Here is a 25,874-nt window from a genome sequence, read left to right on the forward strand (position 1 = left end):
GTTATCTAATATACCCAAAAAACTGGTTAAATAAAACATTGCGCATGACTGTTCTTTTCCTTGTCTATTTTATAGGTCGGTTAATTTTCAAACTCCGCCCATTTTCTTATGTTTATGTAAGCACCTATTATACAACGATCAAATATACCAGCCAACCGATATTTTAGTACAAAATGTGGGTTGAATTTCTTATACTGTGTCGGCCTTCAAACTTTCAATGACCCACTTCACGCAAAGAGGTTATATTTCGTATGCTTTATAATATCTCGAAATACGACTTGTTACGTGTTTAGGCTCTAATAAAGAGCAACACAGAAAGAGTGAACACAACAAGCTTTTTAAAATTAAACAAATAATTCATTTCCCTGGGAAATTAAATCTGTAAAAATGAGAGAAAAATATGAACTTATAGTTTTATCGAATCAAATCCAAAAATGATCAAAACATAATCATTTGAATAAAATTTCAGTAGTCCGAACAACGAAATGTTATAATAATTTCAAGTTCGAATCCTAATGGAAAATTCATGATGGATGACGATGACGTATGCTGTAGTCAGTACCGTGCTTATTTACAGTTCCTTGTATAAATACAAATAATAGCACACCAGTGTTGGAAATCCAAATTAAATTTGTAAGCAATGTCTTTCCAAAATTTCTGTGTAAGCACTCCTAAAAATATTTCCAGAAACTTTTCTTTTTAATCCTTTTGAAATCCAACTGATCTGAAGAAAATTATAACTAAAACTCTGGCTACAACAAAATAACTTGACATCAGTGTAAAAAGCCCAAAACGGAGAAATCTCTCTTTAAAACTAACTAATGTGCAGTAATGGAAAAACCGGAATTGCGAAACACAGGGCCACGTGACCGTGTTTACACATACAAAAATGACGTCCACAGAATATGGCCTTGATTAAACCAATGATTTTACTCCGAGAATAAAAAAATAATATTGTTCACATCTTAAAGACAAAGTCCCATCATGACCTTGGAAACAACCAATCATTTTAAAATGAAACAGAACTTGTTTACGAAGGTTGCCACAAGTTCTGAAACAAGGTCAGGATTTAGATCAACACCTGGAGTTTACACAAAGAATGATTCAGGTCAACTGATTTTCTGGAAATATATCATCTTCAGTGAATAAATTTACATTATAATAGCATATAATAGAATCCAAAATGTAAAACTGACAAACAATTAAATTAAAAAATATGAATTAAATCAGATATACGTAACGAAAACGAGTAGCAACCTCAACGAAAATCGAACTTTTCTTGCGTTCATCTTGGATATACTTCACAGGCCGTCTGCTAATTCCCTCATTACTAAGGTATGGAGGTATAAGCAAATAAGTATACTAAATGAATCAGTTGCATACATATAACTTAATCGGGATTCTTTATTTCTTAACAAGATATAGCTTTTACCACTTTAAAGTAAGTGTGTGTGCTTTGTGTTATATGAATTTGTAACGTAGCTTGAACAATTTTAGTCATATCGCAATGATGTCTGCTGTAAATCAGTTTATAATTATACATAACACTGGTGGCATCTTGCCGCAGACACGTAGTATCATGTTCCACCTGCTCAAGGTATCCTGACACCATGACGTTCAGCCCTAACAATAATCTCTTGATTCTGAGCGCCAAGCAAGGCAGCTGCTAATACCATTTTTATAAGTCTTTGTTATGACTTTACCGGGGTTTGAACCCTCATCCTTCCGCACTGTAATGTAATCGATAGTAGAGGAAACTATTCTATAGATACCAGATTACTAAAGTATTCTGTTTTTTTTTCTAATGGTATGCTTGAAAAATAATCAAGATATATCTTGAAGTTATTCAAATTTAAATTAAGAGAAACGGAAAGGTTCTATGCATGTTTGTTTTATAACTTGATTACAAGGATACTTAAAGTTCAGACGGATAATATATATATATATATATATATATATATATATATATATATATATATATATATATATATATATATATGAGTAGTTTGAATTTGCATAGATGTGTTGCTATATCAAACCGCGTCATACATTATTTATAACATGACGTTATTAAACTTATAAATGGAATATAGTTTATAAATATGAGAACAGATAGAACACGTAATATGAAGATAAGCCGGGCATAAAATGGTAATTACATTATACCTGGGTAATTCTCTACTAGAGTCTTGATTGTGTTATAATCACCAGCATACGGAGTAGAGGAACTGCTAGCATATGTCCCGTTGATAACGCGTGTATAAGTTCCTGAAAAATAAAATCAAAGTGTAATTAAAATTACGCAGATCGCATCTAAAAAGCTTTAAGCAGTCCCAATTAGCCATTGCAAACATTAATTATAATGCAGACAAGAAATTCAGACTAAAGTGATCTTGACAACGAATATTGTCAAAGATGTACATAAAGACATAATACAATAAAATCAATATTCTGTGTTATAACACTAAAATAGAGGTACCATAACGAGTTGATAAAAACATACCGACAAATTTGATCCAAACATCAATTAAATGACATTTAAACGCAAAATGTCAACAAAGTCACCGAGCCATGAAATATAGGCGCATACTATACAGCCTTTTGTAATAGGCGTATACTTATCAATATGTTTCTTCTAACAACCCAAAACTTTACCTAGAATAAACAACTAGTGTATATGTCTGTTGAAAGATACACATCTTATCTACCTGATGAGTTGTGGAGGCTATAAAACCGATTACAACTATTGCCAATGACCTTGAGAGGAGAAATAAACTGAGACTGAGTAATTCCATGTATGTATGTAAAAAAATTTAGAATGCTACAGGGAATTAAAAGTTGTTCAATTAAGAGGTTCACTGACATGTATCCCTTTCAAAGAAACAACTAGATGGAAACTAGAATATATATTCCATTTTCTTTGATATAAATATTTCACTTGAAGTATCTTTTACCTTTCACTGTGCAAATATGTCCTATTTCTACATGGGATTTATCTATTATAGAGGAAGCAACGAGTTCAGACACATTATGTGGAAGTCTTTCCAAAAAGAGTTCAGAATAGGATTTGTCAAGATCTTTCTCTGCCTGGAGAATCATTGGATTTACCACTCCAACGTAATTGTTTTCCTGCCTCTTCTGGCTTGGATCTATTAAATGTGAAATTAATAGTGAGAAAAGGCAAAACAATACGCCCTTAGATGATACTTATATGTGGAAAAATCAACATAATGAATCCTTCGAATTTCATAGATTGTTTTGTATAATGGAATTAGTGTTAATTACATACATTTGAATTAAGTTAATCTTTCCCATCGCGTTTCCATTATAAAAATACCCCCGAAACATGTTAAATAAAATTTAATTTCGACTATTCTGTACCTATATATTGGCAAAATGTTTTTTAAATTATGGGACAGTATTTCCAACTAATTCTGTAACCGTTTTTCCATACTTAAACTTTTGTAATCAAAGCTCATTAGTACATAACTTAAAGTTGCTCATTGTCTTTAGTGTAAATATTTCTATTTTCTTCAGGAAAAAACAATGTAGCAAGTAAAATATGATATAACAAATATATCACATGATTCATCCATTTGAAAATATGAACTGTATATAGCTAGGAAATGTATCTGAACCAACTTAATTATATTTATCAAAATCAGGTAAACTTATGATAACGTACAGGAATAGCAAGGAAATACAAAATGCATGTACACTTTGTAGACTGGTTTAATTTCCTGCTCTATCTATCGAACTTACTGCTCATACTTTCCAATCCAATTGCATCCTCTGGTTTCTCGTATCTGTACCGCCGACGACATATGCAGCAAACGATGATAGTAATAATGACAATAAGCACAAATGCTCCGACTCCGATGCATATATAAATGAATTCCTGCAATTTCCAGAACGTACGGAACTCCACCGTTCCAATGTCTTTTTCTGAAGATCCAATATATATCTGAAAGTACAAGCAATGCATCTTCATAAACGACCTTACAAGAACTGTCAAAAACTGTTACAAGCCTAAGTTCAGAATTGTATAAATCAAATGTGTGTTATCAAGTTGGTACAACATTCAGAAAACGAAATGAGCTGGAGGATTTCTAAACTTGTTCCTGCTTAATGAACTTATATATACATATACATAATTTCTATAATAAATAAAAACATGAAAACAAAAGAAATAAACTACTCTGGGATGTTACGCTACTATGGAAATTGACGAAAGTTTAAATGGTATTTGTTAAGGTACCAGCCTTATATATTTCGTGAAATATGCATGATCCTATGATAGTTTTGAATTTTGACAAATGAATATGACATCTTGGCACCAATTATACTCATCATCATTCAAACTAATATATATGGAATTTATAAATCTATATTCGGAAGCATTCGGTGAAGTCATCCGGTCACAAACAGAATGACCATATTTTGGGTTGTACTGCTCTCATTTATACCACACTTACATTATGGAACTTTTTCTCGTAGTATCCTAATCGCCTTGCTATTGTATATGACCAGAATTTTCATTTGTGCAACATTTCACATGAAGTCTTTAGCAAAAAAATTCATCTTGCTGAAACTCACAATCAAAAGAAATATTCGTTTAATAAACTTGAAACCAGACCAATACTCTTGAAATATGCATCCATTATTATAAAAGTTTCAAAGTTACCTTTAATGACTCTTTCTCTCCTGTCCCCGGAAAGGTTTCTTTAGGGTCACATGTTATTTGTGTATCGGTGAAGTCTTTAATCTCACAGTCTCCCCGTTTACTTAAGTGAAGGCGAAAGTCTCTTTTATCACAAGCTCTACTGAATCCTTCACCCTGAAATGATATACTAATATTCTAAAGAGTGATATTGAAATAAATTATACAAGAGAAACTATTTTTATATATTACTAACCTTGCTATAACATATTACATGATAACGAAGAAAACTCTGTCTAGGACTCATTAATATAAACATAACAATTGTATGTATGTGTGCGTGGTTTCAGAAATTTAATTAAAGACTTAATTACCGACAGAAGCAGTTGTGTGATTTTATTAATAGTATAGTCAGTATTTAATAGCTGAATTAAGACAGCATTTTGTTTATCTTACCGTACAAAAAAGATCAAACTCTAAACCACGTTTTAAAAATATTATAAATTCGGAGAATGATGCTTCTTATTTTTAGGATATAATCATGGGAATTTAAAAAACTGTCTTCGTTTTACTAACACAATTATAATAATTGTTTTATTGTGCTTACATACTGATGATCTTTTAATGCATTTCAGCTTAGTTTGGTAATTCTGCATTTTTTTCTATCTCTTAACAATTTCCAAGTGACAACAACGGTGACCCGACAAAAAAGCGCCGACAAAAGAGCGCCGACATAAGGGCACAGATAAAAGGGCGCCGACAAAAGAGCGCCGACATTAAAAAATCTAAAACTTACACGAACAGTTATAAGCTTATCAAATACATTCCTGTAAACGATGTCTTCGTTCGTATGAAACGTTGGATCCGGTTGAATCTCTATCACTGAGGTGGTAATGTTCAGGAAGTCTGTAATGCCATCAAGGACGACGCCATATCTGTAAGTACCATTTGTGACCCATGGAGACACGTTAGGTGGCTTACAAAGAATTGATGTACCACCACCGGTATGACTGCATGTCTGAAATAGTTACACAGACTCCATGAATCTAAGTGTGCTGAAAAATTCTAAGTCTATGGGTAAGAATATTTTACTGTTATATACTAACCGGTGGGGTTTTTTTTTGTTTAAAAAAAAAATAAATGACAATGTCAAAGTTCTAGGACTGTCATTTACACAAGAAACTGCTTTGCATCTGAAGAAAGCGAAATTCAATTACAAGTAATCAAATACAAAGGCACGTTAATAGTTAAGCGTAAAACAAAAGAACAAAAATATTTACATTTTCCAATTTATTCAATACTTATCACGTCAAACAAACATTACTATTTTGCCATTAGTGGCAGAAACGGGTTACCACTAAGTAGAAGTCTTAAAAATGTAATTTTAAAACAGATATCAGATCCTAATTTAAAGCGATTGAAAAAGAAGCATCGATTAGGTAGCAATACCTAGAAACTCATCAAGGAAAACAAGGAAATAGATGACTTTTAGAAAGTTATCAGGTGTAGTACAAGGCGTCAATAATGTATTATATGGGAAAGAATTTAGAGGAGCAAACGATAACTTTAAGCAAAGTATTCATCGTTAATGTACACCATTTGTTTGGGAGTGGGTAGTCGGGGGTGCCAAACAAGATGTCACTAGTTTCAATTAACGTTTGGTTGAAACGTTACGTATATAGCATTAGACGAAGTGAATTAGGCCAGCACATTTCTAAACAATTCATTTGTTAAAAAAACCAGTCATGTTGCAGCCAACAGCCCGGAAAAGAGACAAGTTACCAACCCCGTTAATATTTGGCGCTCCATCAATTCCATACAAAATAATCTCGGGGCGATACACACTGTCGAGGGCTCGTCCTTTAAGTTCGATGTTGCACCATCCGCTACAGTTCGATAAAAATACAAATATTACTCATACATGATTATTGTGTGAGATGTAACATTTAACGATAATACCACTTAAAGGAAGAGATTGTAATAAATACTATATTAATCATCTCCTCAGATTAACATCAAAATTAAACATACTGAGCTATGATCAGATAAATTATTGAAAGAAAAGAAAATTGGTAAACAAGAGTCATTTATAAATGATATATCACCTTGGTCACCCACAACTGTTAAGACTTAAAAAGCACAAGACTGTCAGTATTAATACTACTTATGATAGTGCCCTACCCTATACTCTCAGTATTTACACTATGTATAATAGTACCTCAGTGTTATTATAGTAATCATGTAGCTTTGGCAATCATCAGCTTACTTTCTACTTTCATTTACACTGCAGTATGTCAAATTCTGGTTTCTAAATTCTTTTAAACCCTTCTCTTACATATCTTCTCCTATTAGAGTCAATAGAGAAGGATTTCATGTTTTCTTCCTGGATAACTCCTTAACCTTGCGGCTATAAAACGCTTTCCTTTCATTGAATATTACTGTTTCTAACTTCCTCCTTTTAACATTTATCTAAATGCGCAATCTATGTCAAACCTTTAGACTCGACTTTCCCAGCCAAAGTGATGAAACGTAAACCAAAGAAAGAAAATGAATTATATATGCTATCTTCTCCGTAGTATGAATCATTGTGTATGATGCCGAAATTAAATTAATTTTCCGGATTCGTGAGGTAAGCCATTTCATACGGAAAAAAAGTTAACTCGCATGCCTTTATTATGTATGTGATCGGTTACCCATTCGTTGAATTCAGCATATATAATTCTTTCTCCATCTTTAATAGCTTGGACAGATCGAATGATACTTGTATAAGCAAATTTAATTTTGTGTTCAAAACATCAGTTATAAGAAAACAACTTGATGATTTATTATTGTCGCTGCTGTGTTAACTGTGACGTGTCTAATGTTTAGTTCATGTATTCATTCGATTTAATACAAATAAGTTCATAATTATCCCAGTTTGCAGAACCTTGGACATTGACTTTAAACGTTTGCAACAACACATTTCCTGTGACTTGTCTATTCATTCCCGAAAATGAACAACTTAGTGTCTTTCAGTGTACTTGTCCGTCCTCGGAGTTTGATTCAATTTTCCTACGTAGACTGTATGTCGCTTCGATTTACTCCATCACATATTACATTAATCCCTACTGGATCCCCTAGGTAAGACAAGAAATCTAAGAACTGCTTAGGTAACCAACCTACAGTGGTGTGATTTTCTCCTGGGAGGTATTAAAACGCACGAGGAACTGGCATCACTTGTTACCTTATTAAAATTTCCCTCAAGTCGCTTGGCGCCAATTTCATATGATACTAATATCCGAACCGCAGAGAGAGAGAGAGAGAGACAGAGTATATGCGTTTAATGTTTGCGTACCAACTATGGGACTCTAACGTGCACTATTAGAGTAGCCGAGATCTAAATCGAGCAGTTTGTCGATTATACTACTTAAGCACTAAAATGTAAACCTTTTTAATTTAGTTAATTTTATTGTCAAATACAACTTAATGCATGTATCCTATATGAATTTAATTGACTCTTTTTGTTGTTTTGTAATAATGTTATATATGGGGTTGGGGCACGTTTAAAATTTATATATCTTAGTCGATCACCTCTTGATACAAATAATGTAAATGTATTTATCGATTTGTTATATATTTAATATCTCAGTATATAAGATTAAACATAAAGAACCGTACATATCACTGATTTTGGGGTGGGTGGGTGGTATGAAAGCTATAAACTAGAGAATAATGTTCAAAGTTAAAACCAAGAATAACAGATCACCCTAGCAAACGTTCATCGACAAAATAGTAACAACTCATATACCAAGATTATGGATTTCAAATATATGTATAATTAGCATGCGTTTCCGTACCTATACAATCAGATGTATTCATTTTCATTTCGTCAGATTTTTAGCTTTCACAGGTTTCAATTTAATCATTTACAACAACACATATATGCTCCTACTACACCGCTCGCTGGTCTGTTTATTGTTTCATCTTCCATCTGCTTGAGTAGTTCTTTATTTCCACTTTGCATATATTGTTTATTACGAGCATCAATGTGTTTTTAACATTTCGCTGAGTTTGGTGAAAATATTTTTGTTTTACCTTTATTTTCTGTTCAAAAGTTGTATCGTATTCCATTTGTTTATGACGACTACATTTTACAGTATTCATTTCTTTGGTGAACTAAATTTACAAATAGAAATAGAAAGAAATAGTAGTAAAATAGGTGATTGTTCCCAAACATTTTTCTTGTAATTGCAAGACTCGTATTGAATTGGGCGTATTCCTTCAAACTAAAGTGGTGAATGTAGCCGAAGAAAATGTTTGGAAATCATCATCAAGTTCACTGTCCTCTTTGCGCGATCATGCCGTTAACAGCTGACTAAACGATCGTTGAATCGGGACATGCTGCTGCATTTGTTCTCGATACTAAATAAATACAATGACAATATATTTGCTCTGCTTCTGGAAATATTTGATCAAAACAAATTATGTGGCTTTGAATTTTTGCAATAGCAATCAGCCTTTCGAGTCGTATTCTGGCTATTTAAAACCGTTTCACAATGATTAAATAACCAGGATTTAGATCTAGAAAATAACAAACATTGATATTATATGGACGTTTTCTTGCTAGTATAATTACACAGCGATGAAAAATGGAGGAAGGTTGTAACTTCATGCTCTGTCACACAAGTTTAAGGAATCGTCATTTACTGCAAAAAATTCCGATACATTATAGTCTTTGCTTTGATTGCCACAAGATTAGGATCTGACTCAACAATAGCACAAAGTTTAAATGCTAGAAGATAGGTTTTAAAAAAGTATCTTTCCTTGAAACGTACAGATTTTATCGGTGCCATAACGCCAGATTGTTTCCGACAAAACACAAGTGCAGCAAATAATATTTATGATATGCTCATTTTTTTTCCCCGTTAACTTTACATTGTCAGAATCGTTCAATATTCTCCGATACTGAACGAGCGCGACAATACACATATAGCATTCACGTGAATAAAGGAACTATTTTCTATTGTAAACAAACAATGACGCAGACACCAGCACTTTTGATTTGTAAACAAATCATATACACTCGCGTAAGAGGCTCTTTACGTTGTGGTTATTTAAATTTGTTTCTGAATGAACCAAAACATGTTTCGTGGACTGAAAAAAAAATCCCCAGCTGTTTTGGCACATTCCGCGTTGATACAATGTTACGGATTTAGGCTAGCTACATTTCAAAAGTGTGCTGTAATTTCGATGATAAGTGCAATTGTATCCTCCTTACTGCACTCAAAATGAAATACACATTTAATTCCATAGCGTCTTTTGAAAATTGCAATTGAAAGATTTCATATTTTTCCCACGTTATGATTTCAAACATTCAATGACAGAAACAGAAAAACATTTGCAGACGTAAACACGCTTCTCGCGCGCCACTTCAATCCGATGTATTTCACGTATAATTTGCACAGATGAATCCAGTCCAAGTCACAAACTTTCGTCGAATCGAAACAAAATGCCAAAATATATTCACTCCAGATCAAATGGAAAAGTCGTTGCAATGCGCATTCATTCACACTATGACTGCAAATTTCAATTTTAGCTAGACACGCCATTTTCTTTCGAAAGTTATGTCGACCGCGCGACTAAGTTCAAATTTATCTGGGCGGAGCTATGTACGCATTAATAATGATGTCATTTTGTAATGTCAAATCTGCGCTTGTGTATTTAGTTTGGAATACGGCATTCATTCATTTACGTTGTTTCTTGTAGTGTATTTTGTTTATATAATTAAACCTTAGGTAGAATAAAAAATGAGCATATAATAAAAAGGTTACTGCATTTGTATGGGAAAATATGAATTCGTTTCCTCGGAAGGATATACTGCACTCACAAGCTCGTACAGTATTCCATCCGAAAACTCGATCATATTTTCCCATACAAATGCAGTAACCTATAAACACTACATTGCATTTCACATTTTGCATGTCAGAACCTGAAAACGTAAATGTAGGCATCATAAAGACATCACAAATCATTAATTAATTATAAACTTCCACAAGTTGTGGGAGCAGCAGGAATTGAAAATGGTAAAATTTCAATTGTAAAATTTAGATTTGTTAAGACAAGAAAGCAAAAGAAATAGTTTCAAAAGAGAACGTTAAAATAATACGAAGACTGGATTACAACTTATATTTAACAACTCCTAAAATCGCTCAAGAAAGCCGATTATTTGTTGGCGAAGTTGTCTTAGAACTCCAATCGCTAAAACAACCGTGGCAATTTAAGGAAGTAGTTGAAGACTACTTTGTTTGTAAGAAAAAAGTTGGAAAGATAGATGGATAAACTTGCATAAAGACAAATGGGTAAAATAAAAAAATTCATCCTGTGATGACTAGTTGAACTTGCCTGGAAAATGATTGTAGGTTTGATGACGGCTCTTGTATAATTGCATTGGCACGGTATTCGAATTTCAGTGGACTTGGAAATGTGTACTCATTGTAGGGTGGTTTCCCCTTGACCCAGGTAATCATTACATCTGCTGGCCCAATACTTGAGTTCATGGTCTCGAATACTATTGTAGTTAAGTTTCTAAGAGAAGAAATTGTTCCACATTCATACATAAAGCAAATAGATGTAAACGTTGCCTTTATTTATTTAGTTCTTTTTTGCAAGCCTAGTATCTGATAACATTGGTATGTGAAGCCAATCAAGGGTGTATTAACAGTCGTTCATATAATGCTCAAACGATGGTATGACAACTTGAAACAATCATTGCTTTTAATCTGATAGTTTACGCATCCAAATTCTTCACATTGACATTCCGAAAGTAAACACGATGACAGTGGAGTAATGATAGGAAATTTATGGAGCTTTTGAACAATTTTAATTGAGTTCAGATCCAATAACATCACGTACGTATGAAAATCGTATCTTCTACTATGTTAATATAATAGCATAATTCGTGTTAAAATATAAAAGTATTAATCGCAAATAATGATAGCGTTACCCACCAAGATATAGAGGCAGACCGCAATTGTTTGGAATCTCGTGCGAAAAAACGTGCTATTTTTTCAGACCAATAACACGTATCCCATAATAACAGTCTGTTCTACAAGACTAAATACCATAACAATATTATTATTTGAAGTATTCCTACCGTGTGATGATATTCGCTGGTACACGACTCAAAAGTATCGTGACATTTTCTTCTTGGTTTGCAAGCTGTCGTCCAGACAAAGTAACGTTTGTTCCTCCTGCTACAGGCCCAAATGTTGGTGTCATGCTGGTGGCTGCTAACTCTGGGTCCTAATATATATATATATATAAATATATATATATATATATATATATATATATATATATATATATATATATATATATATATATATATTATTTTGTGCAATATGACATGATTATCAAATTAAATTACCTGTATAGAAAGACAAGGATTGCACCAATATCTCAGCGTACGTTTATAAGTGTGTGTGTGTGTGTGTGTGTGATTTTGATTTTTTTCCCTAGCCTTAACAATTTTCAAGTGACATCACTATGGTGTCTGCATTGTGGCAGTTTTGAGTGATGTCCAGCATTGCAACATCATGTCCCACCAAAACACATTATCCTGACACCAGGCCGACCAGCCATAACACTAACCTCTTAATGCTGAGCGCCAAGCGATGCAGCTGCTAGTACCATTTTTTATAAGTCTTTGGTGTGACTCGAACTCGTAACCTTCCGCATCCGCATTCATAATTGAGCATCCTGTTTCATGTTAATTGCTACATTTATGTCATTATATCAATTTATGTTAGCTATATTCCAGTCGTCCTACAACTGTAATATTCCAACAAGTGCTAGCTTTGTCTTTTTTAAACAATGTTGGCTTTCGTAAACTCGGATATACAGAAATATTAATTTTTTATTCAACCTGTAATTTGGCTGACAAACATCCCTTTTTATACGCACACTACAACATTTGGAATTATTGCTAAGGTTATTTCGATAAAGAATTATATAAATATCGCCAACATTACTAAATGCTTACGGAGTCAAAGTATTAAAATAGAAATTTATCAAATCCACTTTTTAACGTCTAAAAAGTCCGTACATTTAAGAATACTTTCTCAAGACTGCTTTCTGTAATTCATAACGATATTCTTTCTAATTATTTCCGACTCAGAGAAAATACATTTGTACGGATATAGCTGTTGTTTCTAGTCCACATAGAGAGAATCTAACCCACAAACCTACCGCTCCCTTATGCTCAAAACAAATCTACCCCTCCCTAATGCTCGGGACAAGCCATGCTACATTCTCTCTCTCTCTCTCTCTCTCTCTCTCTCTCTCTCTCTCTCTCTCACATGAGAGCATGTTGAAAATTGTAAAGACATAAATCAATTGTAATTTGATTGAACTTTTGATTGGAAGAAAATATCAATATAAACAGAGCAGGTATCTTTCATTATCAATTATAATTTGATTTTACTTTTGATTGGAAGGAAATATCAATATAAACAGAACATTTATCTTTCATTTCTTTAAATCAGTAGAAGATGTATGTTTCTGTAAGCGCAGTTGGCAACAAAACTTAGCTGGTTTAAATTTGTGGAACATTTAGCAAATCTTTCTTTCTTTACAGCATTGTATATATTTACACTCGTGATCAGTCAGGAATCTTTCTAATCTTCCTATCGTTATCGAATAATTGCACAAGTAAATTTGCGATACAATGGCTGTATCTACATTCCACGTCAAAAGTTTATGCCTTATAAAATTTAATGCATGCAAGATAGTAGTACCTTTGAATTCACTTATATATATATATATATATATATATATATATATATATATATATATATATATATATATATATATATATATATATATATATATATATATATATATATGAAACAACACTATTTACGTATGTTCATAATATAAACCCTAAGTTTATTATATAAACTCTAAGCGTCCCACGACAAGTTAAGTCATAGAAGAATCGCACCACAAACAAAAATGCAAAGTAGAAGAAAAGAGATATTCATTTGCTACTTACACATTGTCTGTTTGTTACCGTATCATTATGGCATGGACATTGGCCAGAGATTTTGTCACATACATTATTAATTGATCCAATCACGATATTACATTCACAGGCCTTACATATATTTGCATTGAGTTTATCAAAGTTCCAGTATTGCTCCTTGCATTTATCGCAAGTTCGACCTGAAATGAGAGCAAATAACATTCATATTTGTGCTCGCTTTCATTTTCAACCAAGATTATCGTGAAATTATACTCCTTGTCTGTCCTTAATAGACTTCGACGTAGATAACTAAAATTAATTTGCTAAAACTACTTTTCTTCATTCAATCACACTGATCTTAAATTATATACACACGTGTAACAATTCACAAAGTTTGGTCAGTGTTCGTAAAGTAGAACTAACGCTAGTGTGCGGAAATACATGTCCTTCATTGAACCGCACTGACCTTCGCATGGTCATATACACTCTGAAATAAAGGGGATTATTCCAAGCACCAATGTTCAAGCCGTTACAACGTATGGTATTCATATATTATGCAAACCTCGATGATCTGTGCGGACATGATTATTATTCTTTAAATTACAGTGACCTTGACCTTTTAACCTTAACGTAATCGAGAGCCATCCTCAACCTTTAGTAACTGCACACAATGGAAAAAATCGACGCATTATGCTAAAACACTGTTCTTCTTTCAGTCAAAATGACATTGACCTTCAAAAAATAAAATTCCCGAAATTGATAGCTTTCTTTTTAAACCAAGTATGAACCAGCCACCAGGTTTGAAACTGATGCTAGTGAATAACTGCTTATACGCGTGCCGATGAACAAGAAAAGAAACATATACTTCCGCTTTGCGACGGGCCTAGAAACCTAATTTAATTCCCTCATTCAAAAAGTTGGTAAAGGTGTATCTGTGTTTTCTTGTCTAGTCAAGGTAAAAAACTCCGATATATTTCAGGAACAGTTTAAATCAATTGACCCTTTGTTGCGAATAAACAGCAAACTTATTTGAAAAGTGACAGTTACGCCAAGGAAAGCGAAAGTGACAAAGTTAAATAGTCATTATTTATATATTTCATAAAAATTATTTTATTTTCAAATCCATGCTTATATAGCCCATGCCCATCCAAATAATCATCTATTTTCGTTTCTTTGATTATCAATTCGTCTTTCAAAACATACATACATGCATACATACATACATACATACGTACGTACGTACGTACGTACATACATACATTCATACGCATGCATACATACATTAATACATACATACAAGGAATTATGCACTATCTTTTGAATTTGTAATATTATTTTTATTTGAGTCGTTTGAGTCTATGAAGATATATTTAACTCAATGGTTAATTATATCGTGAAAGTACATGTATAATCGGTTGTATTTATTTCATTCATGACGAGGTTGATCTAACTTGAAATCAACCATTACGCAGGTTATGATTAGCACGCGCGTATTGCATGCTGGTTACGTAATCAAGCGGGCGATTCATAGTACCCTTGTAGATAGCTATCACGCATGTCCTAACATGTTATTGGTTTAATGAGATTTCAAGGTCAGAACAGGATTGTTTTTGTTGAAGACTTTGAGTTCTGTTGAAATAACAAGATTTGATTGTTCAGAAATTTTAGTGAATTTGATTTGTTTATTTCAAAATCAAAAGGATACTTTATAATGAAGATACAGACACCAAATTTATTGTTTCAGTTATACAAATCATTAGTACTAATCAGAGCGAAATTTGTGATTTCCATATTGTTGGATCTAGTGGAGTGAATAGTCTTTTATTTAAACAGCCAGAACTTTTGAGGATTAAGTGATTACATTCACCGACTTCAATGTCTAATTTCATCAGGTCACTTTTGATATTCTTTGTTCACGAGATTACACTGAAGTAATACCATCTGTATTAATAATTCTTTTGAATTCAATTGTGTTATCATGGTGACACATACGAACTCTAATAGCTTTGCACTATTTATCTTAGAGCAGTTTCTGCATTAGTCAGAAATGTATAATACATTATTAAAATTATAGTCTAGGACATATCTTAAGTATTTTTAATTATTTTGCTTTGTTTGATTTTATTTTTTATTTAAATCAGTTTATATATTGGAAACTTGAATTGCATGTTGGAGTTTACATTGTTTTTTTACTTAAGCTCAAAACCATGGTCTTAACACATACATACATACATACATACATCCATACAACGCGCACGCACGCACGCACGCACTCACACACATATATACATACATACAGACATACATACATACATACATACATACATACATAAAAATACATTTATCATATTATTTATTCATTTCCTTGCATAATGGTATTTACTGACTAAAAAGCTCTTCTCCCGTCTTTCTTTCAACCTGGCATTTCAATATGTAACTGCTTCTAAACACATTTTTCTAACATATTTTATCTATTTAAAACAAGATATATTTTGATATTTGGGTTCAGTGGATAACCATATAACATGTAGTGAAAATTTACTCAAAGAAACGAGTATAATAAAAGAAAATATTACAATGAAAACAGCTATAATAAAAAACCATAAGAACAATAAATATTTACCCGTCAAAAATGGTTTACAATCACACTGTCCAGAAGTGTCATTACACAGAAGGTTTTGAGCTCCAATTTCATTGCATCCGCATTCAATGCATCCAGATGTATTGTGAAATCCATAGTATTTTTGTATGCAATATTCGCACTTTCCCGATATTGTTTCCACGTTTGATTTGCAAACACATTGTCCTGTAGAGTTGCATTCGATTATTCCATCCGGATTGCACCTGCATTCTCTACAACCATTGCTGGAGAAGTTATACGAATTATGCTTACATCGATCACATGATACACCTGTAACATTCGATTTACAATAGCACTGGCCGTCAATCTGAAAAACAAATTCGTATTACACTGGTAAGCTAATTATTCTATCTGAGTTCAAACAATGAAATGGCTAAGGAAATCCTCAGTTTTTAAGATAACATAAAAATTGTTGATTGAGCAATATCCGTTCTGTGTATCATTTACCAAAGGTGCAGGATAGAAGTATCGTAAAAGATTTTCACGTTTTGTCTGCTTTATAAATACAAGAAACTGTATTTGGCAATGAAACATTCTCAATCGCTTCACATCTGCATTTATTGATCTACGATTAAAATCAAGGTCAAGCATTAAATCTCGTATTTCTTTCTAATTCTTTCTAATGATGTGTTTTACATTGAAAATAATTCATTCAACATTATAAAAAGGATCGTTGTGAAAACATCACTTTGTTTTGTTGAGTGAGCAGACGACCATTGTATGACAAGAGATTCGTGTCAGAATTAAACCGAACAGGGAGTCGTAAAAGAATTAAAATAAACTTGGCGGCGTAAAAGAGGAGGCATATGAACCGTGTGGGGTGCGCTTTCCTGAATTTTTTCCTGCACGATTTACCTAGATAATTCATATCGGTGTAACTGTTGTGAAAATTTTACTCTTTGGCATCAGTAGACAATGATCCTGAATATTACCACACACTTGTAGAATTCTCATTTGTCCTTTGATCAAGATAACGATAACAGGGGAGGAAAGTTTGTAAACAATAACATATTCAGCTTGTGACAGATCGAGGTATCCTTCATTACATCTTTCAGTGTAGAACCTTGATGTGCAGATGTATAATGGTTAGTTAATATGTAGACATCCTTATGTCTTCCTTAATACCAGAGTTGAGTGTTTAAATTTTTAAAAAATGACCCCGTGATTGAATTGTTGAATGTATTAAGAACAGAAGGTCATGCAGTTATTTACAGGAATTAGATCTGAGCAAGAACAATGCTCTCAAGGTGCCAAAGAAGTTATTGCTTATATCTATATAAAAACTTAGAGTATTGCGTTGCATTGTCCCGTACATTCTCAAGTTCTATAAGTCTCATACGACGTTTTATTTATATTCTTCAGAGAATATGTGACTATTCTGCACATTTGATTTAGTCAGAAACAGTTTACTATATGTTTGTCATATAAATGAATATGATATTTATATGTGTAACTGTGATTCTTTTTGCGTAGCCCCATATACAATAGGTTCCTTAATTCGAGCGTATACCCAAATGAAATATTATTATACCAAAGAACGATGAATTTTAAATTTTTAAAAGATTTTTTTCATTCAAGATTCAGACCTATAGGTGATTCAGGAGGAAATTTTGTTACATACGAAAAATATTTTTTCCCCACTTTATATGGGGCCAGGAAATAAATAGCATTTGAATTTGGAAATACCTCCAAGCAAAAGTGACACACTAAATACATTATATGACTACATTTTCACAAACATTTCCTGTTATTTCTCGAAGTATAATGTATGACTGTCTTTTATGTAACTGATATTTAATAAATATTAACCATTTTTTAATCAATAATTACTAAAGGTTACGTACATACACATATAAGGTCAGAACTGGCACCAGTATCGTATTAGTTAAGAACTTTCTTGAGTAAAAAATTGTATTTTATGATAAACTTATTGATTTGTTTACCTCATTGCAAGATTTGTTGGAACTCCCAGTTATATTACAAATGCACGGATTCTGACAGCTTAAATCAAAAGTACTGTTTCTCCAAAATTCGTTGCTACAGGTTTCACAGTTGCTTCCAGCTGTATGGGACGCATTTTTGCAGTCGCAACTGTACTTCCTATCAGTGGTATTCAACACTGTGCAAGTCCCAGAATTACCTGAACAATGACAGCTGGAAACGAACAAAGAAATATATCATATCTCTGGTTCTTTGATGGCAGCCTCAATTCAGAACCTTATGATCGCAAAATAATCCTAAATTTCCAATACTGCGAACAATGTACTACACAATAACCTCTGGAGGATATTTGGATGCTTTCAATAATACGGCACATTTAAAAATATAAGCATGGTACAGACGAACACTAAAGTCTTGTTCTTGATACTTGACTTACAAAAACAAACAGTGTTTTATATGTTTAAATGAACGAACTTCCATATATCCATTTATCTTTTAACACTCATGCCTATAACCTAAAGTAGCTTTCTTTTATGTTATTTTGAAACTACTACGTCATCTTAAAGCCGAGACCAATTAATATCGATTTCCTTCTTGTGTCCCAGTATTATGATAGCAAATGCTTTTTTCTGCAATTATCTGGATTCCAGGAACAATGACAGCTGAATAACGAATATACCAGGATACGATTCCTCTGGTTGCACGATCGTATTTTCGATTCGTAACTTTGTGATCGCAAAAATGGCAAAATTGATAATGCATTCATTTTAGGGTTTAATGATATTTTCTTCAGAGTTTATCGTGGTATAAACCGACAGTTGCCGAATCACAGCAAATAACGCCCCATTTGTTCTTTACTATTCTTTAATAAAAACAATAAAGTATTGTTCCTAAATAATTGATAATAAAAGACAAAGATGTTCTTATCTTTTCAACTTAATGAACTTCAAGAGCTCCAAATATAAATTAATCTTGCAAAATAAGACTGTCAGTAACGTCCTTTCCTATCATTTTGAAATAAACGTTATTTCCTCAATAAGAGGTCATATTAGTGTCAGTTCATGTGACTCGATATTATGATGGCGTAAGTTTCTTCAAGCGATTTCAGTTTAAAGAGTGCCCCGCTGCAAGCAGTTTATGACACTAAAGTCTCACGTGTCATGCTCTAAAAGAATATTCTAGGACATGATCATGTTACTTATAGTGTCACCGTAAATACACATGTAAGTGGACTCACAACGTCATTTGCTGAGTTTTAGTTAACCTCAAAGTCTTAGTTTCAGAAGACTTCTTAGACAGCTTTTCATACATTTTCATTGCAAAGTACTTTTAATAGAAAACATACACACTTTATGGAATGTGCCGATTTTAAAGATATGTTAATTATATTTGTCTGATAAAGTACAGTGCATATAAACGTGTGCTTAGGAATATTATTGCTATTATTATAATACATTTGGTAAAGCGCTCATGTTGCATCTGACCTTCCTGTGATATTTATTTCACTAATAGCGTAGAATGATGTCTTGTTGCTGCAGTTTCCGTTCAGTTGTATGTTAACCGTATCAGCCAAAAGAGTGCTGTAGCTTGTCCTGTTTGTCAGGTCAGTTCCATTCGTTAGGTCGTACGTGAACGTTCCCCTGAAAGAAAATCAATGAAAGCTACACTGATCATGAATACATACCGCATATATAAGAATTTTGTTATTTCACAACAAGCAATGAACGAAAGACACTAAGGAATAATATAATTTTTCTTCTTTACATTATGATTTCCAGTGATCTGATTGGTAGGGATTTTTTCAATAGCTTGTGTTTTACATTTGTATGAACCAAAAATGCAATTTAGTCCTGCCAAATGACACTACCTTTATGAGGTTTGCAAAAAATCATTAATAAAGAATTATCAAACTACATTGACTCGATATTAGTTTATATCGCGCACCAGGGCAGTATAATCGAAACTTGCATGTTATGCTTACTTCAGAATTATGGTGTTTATAATAAAATAAATGAAGTGAATGATAACAAAATACATGTTTCGACGTAAAGGTCAATTGTGGAGGACTTCTCTGTAAACTCACTGTTAACCATCCGTAGATAAGAAACTCACATCCATCATTTGAATCCATTTTTACTGCGTCGTAACCAAATATGAATGTTTAAACGTATGCCTCTCTCAAACTTTAAAAATGAGCATGCGGAAGTGACGTATTACTTTGACAAAGAATTTGCTAACGTTGCGGGTATAGTGCAGGAAAGTTGTAATTGGTTATTAAATAGCGAGCTTGTGGAAATTAAAGAAATATAAAGGTCTAATCCTAAACATAGACTCGTAATGATCATTGCTAGATTGTGAGAAAGAAAAATAAACAGATAATGATCATTTGAAGGAATTAAGAACATAATGAGTATTTAAGCGCTGAATTCGACCTTGGTTTAGTTGTTCACTTTTATCTAGCATTATCCACATTCAGAAAATAAGTGTAGGTAGCTCGGGCTAAGCATATATATATATATATATATATATATATATATATATATATATATATATATATATATATATACTGTACAGCTGATTCATCGGTCACTCTGCATTATATATATGTTTTTACTATTTGGCATTGAATATTTAAATATGTGTATGGGACATTTGACTTAATTTAATATGCAGTCACAGGCAAGTGATTTTTTTCCTTACTTCTCAAATGTAAAATAAGTCCCGGACCAGTAACTGACCTTTTGGCTTTTCTCTTACAATCTATTTCCTGAAGAGACACTATACTTCCAATCAAATGTTAGAGCAATATTTACATACTAACAGTAATTAATTCCACTTAAGCGAAAGCATAAAGCTCAAACATCTACAGTAATTAGTCTTTATTTTTATGTTTTCAATTGATACAAAACATGTTTGATGCATTGAACGAAAAGGGATAATTTAAGCATAAAATTAAGAAATCAAACACTTTCTAATACCGAGACTAGATTTTTGATATTCATTAGGATATATTTTAATCAGAACATTTTAAACAATATTGTAGTATTAATCTGTTTTCTTCACTTTATTTTCTGTTTCAACAGTCGCAAGAATTTAAAAAGTAAAGTTACATTTCTCTTTGTGCCCCACCGATCTCGTTATCTAACCATTGGTTCTCGACCTTTTTGGGCAGACACTCTAAATAATAGTTTTTATGTGCCATTGCCACCTTAAACAATTAATGGCAACCTACCCCGACAATCAAATAAACTTGTTCTTCTCTATGACGCATCAACCTTTATGCTGCAAATGTTTGTCAATGTTATCTTCAGATTTAGTAAACAAATTCGATTCCTCGCTAATGTTAATGGAACATGTTTAAATCCCACGACTTAAACTTGCTCCTTAAAAAAATATAGTTCAGCAGATATATATTTGAACTAAAATGGATATTTAGCTATGTTTGGTATTTTAGATGATTGATATTGTGGAATGTCTCTTGGGAATTAAACATGTGGTAATGACTTTAATCTAAACATGATTTAATTTGTTTTCTTACTTTGTCTGGATTTTTAAAGATTTAAATAGAAAATTTCAGTGGCAAAGTACTCTCTTTCTATTATGTTTAATGTCACTTTTAACACAATCATTATTTGAGAAATTATTGTTAAATAGTATGTCCAGTGTATTGTTGTTCGGACTAGATACCGAGAAATGCACATAAACTGCCATTCTCTACCTACGACACTCTTACGTTTTCCTCATAGCAAATTTTGGTCATTTTCACCAAATTTAAACGCATCTGCCATTCTCTACCTACGACACTCTCACATTTTCCTCATAGCAAAAAGCGATCATTTTCACCAAATTTAAATGCATCTGCCATTCTCTACCTACGACACTCTTACGTTTTCCTCATAGCAAAAAGCGATCATTTTCACCAAATTTAAACGCATCTCTTAATATTACAAAAGTATGTTGTATTTTTGAATAATTCAAAGTTTACAGCAATAAATCATTTCAGATGTTTAATTTAGAGTGATGAACGTATTGTATAGAGTATTGAACAACCTAACGATCTTAAGCTCGTTGATGATGAATGTAAACTTGTTGAGAAATAAAAATAAATTGATTCCTCTCTAATTTAAATTTACTAAGAATAATCATGAGAGAGAGAATTTGTTTAATAAATACAGAGTTTAATAGTGATGACTGCCTTTGTGTGTGATTGAAATAAAGATAAAGAGATACTGATCGTTACGCCTGTGAATTTGTGCAAGTTCTTTGTTTCCTTGAGTGATTGATATGTTTTAACCCCTTTCCGTCTGTACTGTCTTCAGTCTCTTGTTTTATTTTCTCCCCTTTTAGGTTTTCTGTTTTATTTTCCATGTTGCTCATTTGACAAGAGCATGTCTTAGCTACTCTGTCTTTTCAACCTCAGGTAACAAGTATACCCATTATCACTTCCACTTAATTAAAAATAAACTTTCAGATATGTTTCTGTCAAAACCTTGATATGTTTCGATGTTTTCTTACCAGAATTTAATGATCGCTGAGATTATTTTACAATCAGTACAAAGAAACTGTTAATATATTTCCCAAGAATTCAGACACCGATATGTTAAATATATTTTAGCTTAAGAGTGAACACACTATAAGCCCGTAAAGAAATGTCCACACCTCCACATTGTAAAGTTTCCTCCTACAACAGCCTTATTTTAGTTAACCTATGCAGCATTTCTTTCTTGCACTTTGCTTGCACCACTCTCAGCAATCATTCGTTTTATGGAATTCATTTGGAATTATAGGTCTGACAGTATTAAGTCAGTTCCCATTCTAAACCTACACAAACTATATGGTATTAAAAATTCAGTTACTTAAAATTTCTGAATGCTCATGATCAAATTTTTATTTATCAGTATAGATGCATCGTGTATGGCAGCTTCTGTGTAGAGAAAAGGACATGGGTCGCGGCATTTTCTGGGCTTACGTGTGTTTCAAACATGTGCTTTCGAATTTGCTAAAAAAGAGTTAGGTATTAATTTCAATAATGAGTGTTCCAAATAGATACTGTTTAAGGACCGAAACTCCATCAATAAAGCAAAGACTCTTTGTTTTCATTTACATCAAGGATAATCTCTAAAAAGATTCTTTATTACTGATATATATCTTTCATTATCAACCAATCCTGGCCAGCCAAACCCATTTATACTTTTAATTACACCCATTTCCAGAAACCGGTGCCCAATTTTCTACACCATTCGTACCGCTTGTCCTTAAGCTCATCGCACTTTAGGATTTTTAATGTTTAGCATATTACACGATGCTCTGACCCATGGGAGAGAAAATAAAAACAGTATCCGCTATCATATCTTGTATTTATTAGTTACACCGTTCCCCACGATTTGTCCATTTGGCGCATTGATGATACAGTTTCTTCTGGTTATTGACTGTTACACGCATTTCTGTCTAATTGTCTATTTATAGACAAAGGTCTAATTAAGTAAGATTTATATTTATTTTTATTTTCAGTGATGTAAAATGCGATTAACTGTGTATTTTTAACATTTAGAGACATGTTTCGTTTGCCTAGACAAATAGTTATCAATCTCTAAACAATGTCATTGCTATCATCATACATCTAGAGACACGTATAAGTTAACTATTCAAGCGATGCTAAAACCTATTAATGTACCAGATGAAGAAAACAAGAAATAAAGATTCAACAACTAGAGTTTAAAAAGGAGTAGAGGAAAAGTTAGAAAAGCATACAAAAGGTTCAACTGAGTAAGCTTACGATATATTTTGAAATGAAATTTGTATCAAAACAGATTATGGACAAAGAAGACTGAATAGATGAATAGTCACAGCAAAACTTGATCATCCTGTATCGAAAATGATTGAAGTGGCCTATTATTTAACATTTTACCTTGCAAAAGTAATCTCATGCTGGGTGTGCGATACGGAAATTTGAAGAGTGCGATACAGAATTACATATTGGAACATATGTATCGAACGCCAGATCAGTCATGTAAGATCAAATGGGTATGTAATATAGTATAGTATGGTACGGTATAGTACAGTAGACTACAGTACGGTATAGTACCGTATTATGGATGATACATTTGTACACATTCTTCGAGGAATCTGATTAGATATAATAGAGCCAAATATGCATTTATTCTTACCCAAGACGTTTACACGGCAGGGAGGAATTACATCCACATATTTTACGCATGGAGAGTTTACCATTATATGTCAAAGTAAGCACCAGTTCAGACGGATTTGTGTCGAACAAAAAGTTTATCTCTATAGACGATAGCTGAAACAAACAACATATAAGGTTATAGTGAGTTTCAAAGGAAATATATAAGCTTAAATAGTTATGCGATTTACATGGACTTTTCTGATTGTTGCGAGTCTGTGCTCTTAAAATCCGTAACACGACTGAAAAGCAACACGCTTTGTAAAATTCAACAAATAACTGATTTTTCTTGAATATAAAGTGAAAATGAAAAAAAAAAAAACTTAATACATACAATTTGATCCTTGATCAGATTGGGTAGATTCTGGAAGGCCAAATTGTGCAAAAACATTTATCTAAGATTTTACTAATGTTTTAGTTTTAATATTCCTCAAAAGATTTAAATATAGGAATATTGAAGACTCATACATTAAGGACAACAACTATTGATTGCCTGATTTAGTCTTAGGTACAAGACTTACAAAATCTTCCATGATTCTGCTAAATGGTTCGTCAAATGCAGGAATTGGTTGCAGATGAACCTTATTCATTTTCTGACTGGGTTTTTCGACCATTTTACAAGAATGACAAGCTCTACAATATTTACAAACATCAATTTTAATTTTTGGCCTATAAAAGTGATTCAAGATCTAATGATACGTCTTATTGATCCAATAATATATTGCGAATGAAGTCCCAAAATGAGCCTAGTATTAGAGGTACGAGTCCTAATAATTTAATGTTCTGAATAAACTTAAATATAAATCCAATTTAAGTCCAATGCTGAAGCGTTGATGTGCATGTGATGACCTGAATCATGGAGATGTGTCAACAGACTTTTGTTAAGACACGGTAATATAATTTCAGGTTTGACTTCACTATTAATCCAAGTCTTTTTTCCAAGAATGTAACCAAAGAACGTTTGTATTTCTATAGAAAAATAACTTGAATAATTTGAAGAAATAAATTCCAACCCTAAAGAACATCAAGACAACAATACAGTAATACAAATTGATTCCGCTAAATATTACGCACGAATGAATATTTGTTACAGTAACAAGATTATATAGTCTTTTACATGACCCCAAGTCACAATTCATATTTTCACACAAAAATTACCGAATGGAAAATCACCCTCCAGAATGTTCGTAACGTCTGCAAAAATATCTTACCTGTAATTAGCTGTCTGTTATTAAAGTTATGCTATATAACCTGGACAATGTCGGATACACCAGCTAAATTGTAGAGGTATACCAATAACCTAGACCCAGACACAAATAATAATATTTACTTCTATTAATAATGATCTTGATAATGACCTATACACATAGAGAATGTTTTAGATGTGTGTTAGTTGTTTACAGAATAAAATACAAAAACAAAAATCGATCATTCATGTCATGTAGGA

At 32.6% G+C, this 25,874-nt stretch overlaps 1 protein-coding gene across 1 annotated transcript in view; it reads right to left on the reverse strand.

Annotated features, from left to right (window-relative positions):
* Positions 1–25,874, reverse strand: part of LOC149770156 (uncharacterized) — a 151,387-nt gene that overhangs the window by 16,109 nt on the left and 109,404 nt on the right. Inside the window, exons 7-19 of the mRNA XM_089949322.1 lie at positions 24,411–24,544; positions 19,728–19,883; positions 18,246–18,456; positions 16,285–16,609; positions 13,692–13,861; positions 11,793–11,941; positions 11,042–11,224; positions 6,447–6,546; positions 5,457–5,678; positions 4,685–4,837; positions 3,763–3,964; positions 2,955–3,149; positions 2,167–2,268 (exon numbers count right to left, since the gene is read on the reverse strand). Of these exons, the coding sequence (XP_089805448.1) occupies positions 2,167–2,268; positions 2,955–3,149; positions 3,763–3,964; positions 4,685–4,837; positions 5,457–5,678; positions 6,447–6,546; positions 11,042–11,224; positions 11,793–11,941; positions 13,692–13,861; positions 16,285–16,609; positions 18,246–18,456; positions 19,728–19,883; positions 24,411–24,544 (2,302 nt within the window). The remainder of the gene's footprint in view (positions 1–2,166; positions 2,269–2,954; positions 3,150–3,762; positions 3,965–4,684; positions 4,838–5,456; positions 5,679–6,446; positions 6,547–11,041; positions 11,225–11,792; positions 11,942–13,691; positions 13,862–16,284; positions 16,610–18,245; positions 18,457–19,727; positions 19,884–24,410; positions 24,545–25,874) is intronic.

Source organism: Sinohyriopsis cumingii, unplaced genomic scaffold (assembly GCF_028554795.1).
Source record: "Sinohyriopsis cumingii isolate HCF-2022 unplaced genomic scaffold, ASM2855479v2 utg002596l, whole genome shotgun sequence".
NCBI classification, from domain to species: Eukaryota; Metazoa; Mollusca; class Bivalvia; order Unionida; family Unionidae; genus Sinohyriopsis; species Sinohyriopsis cumingii.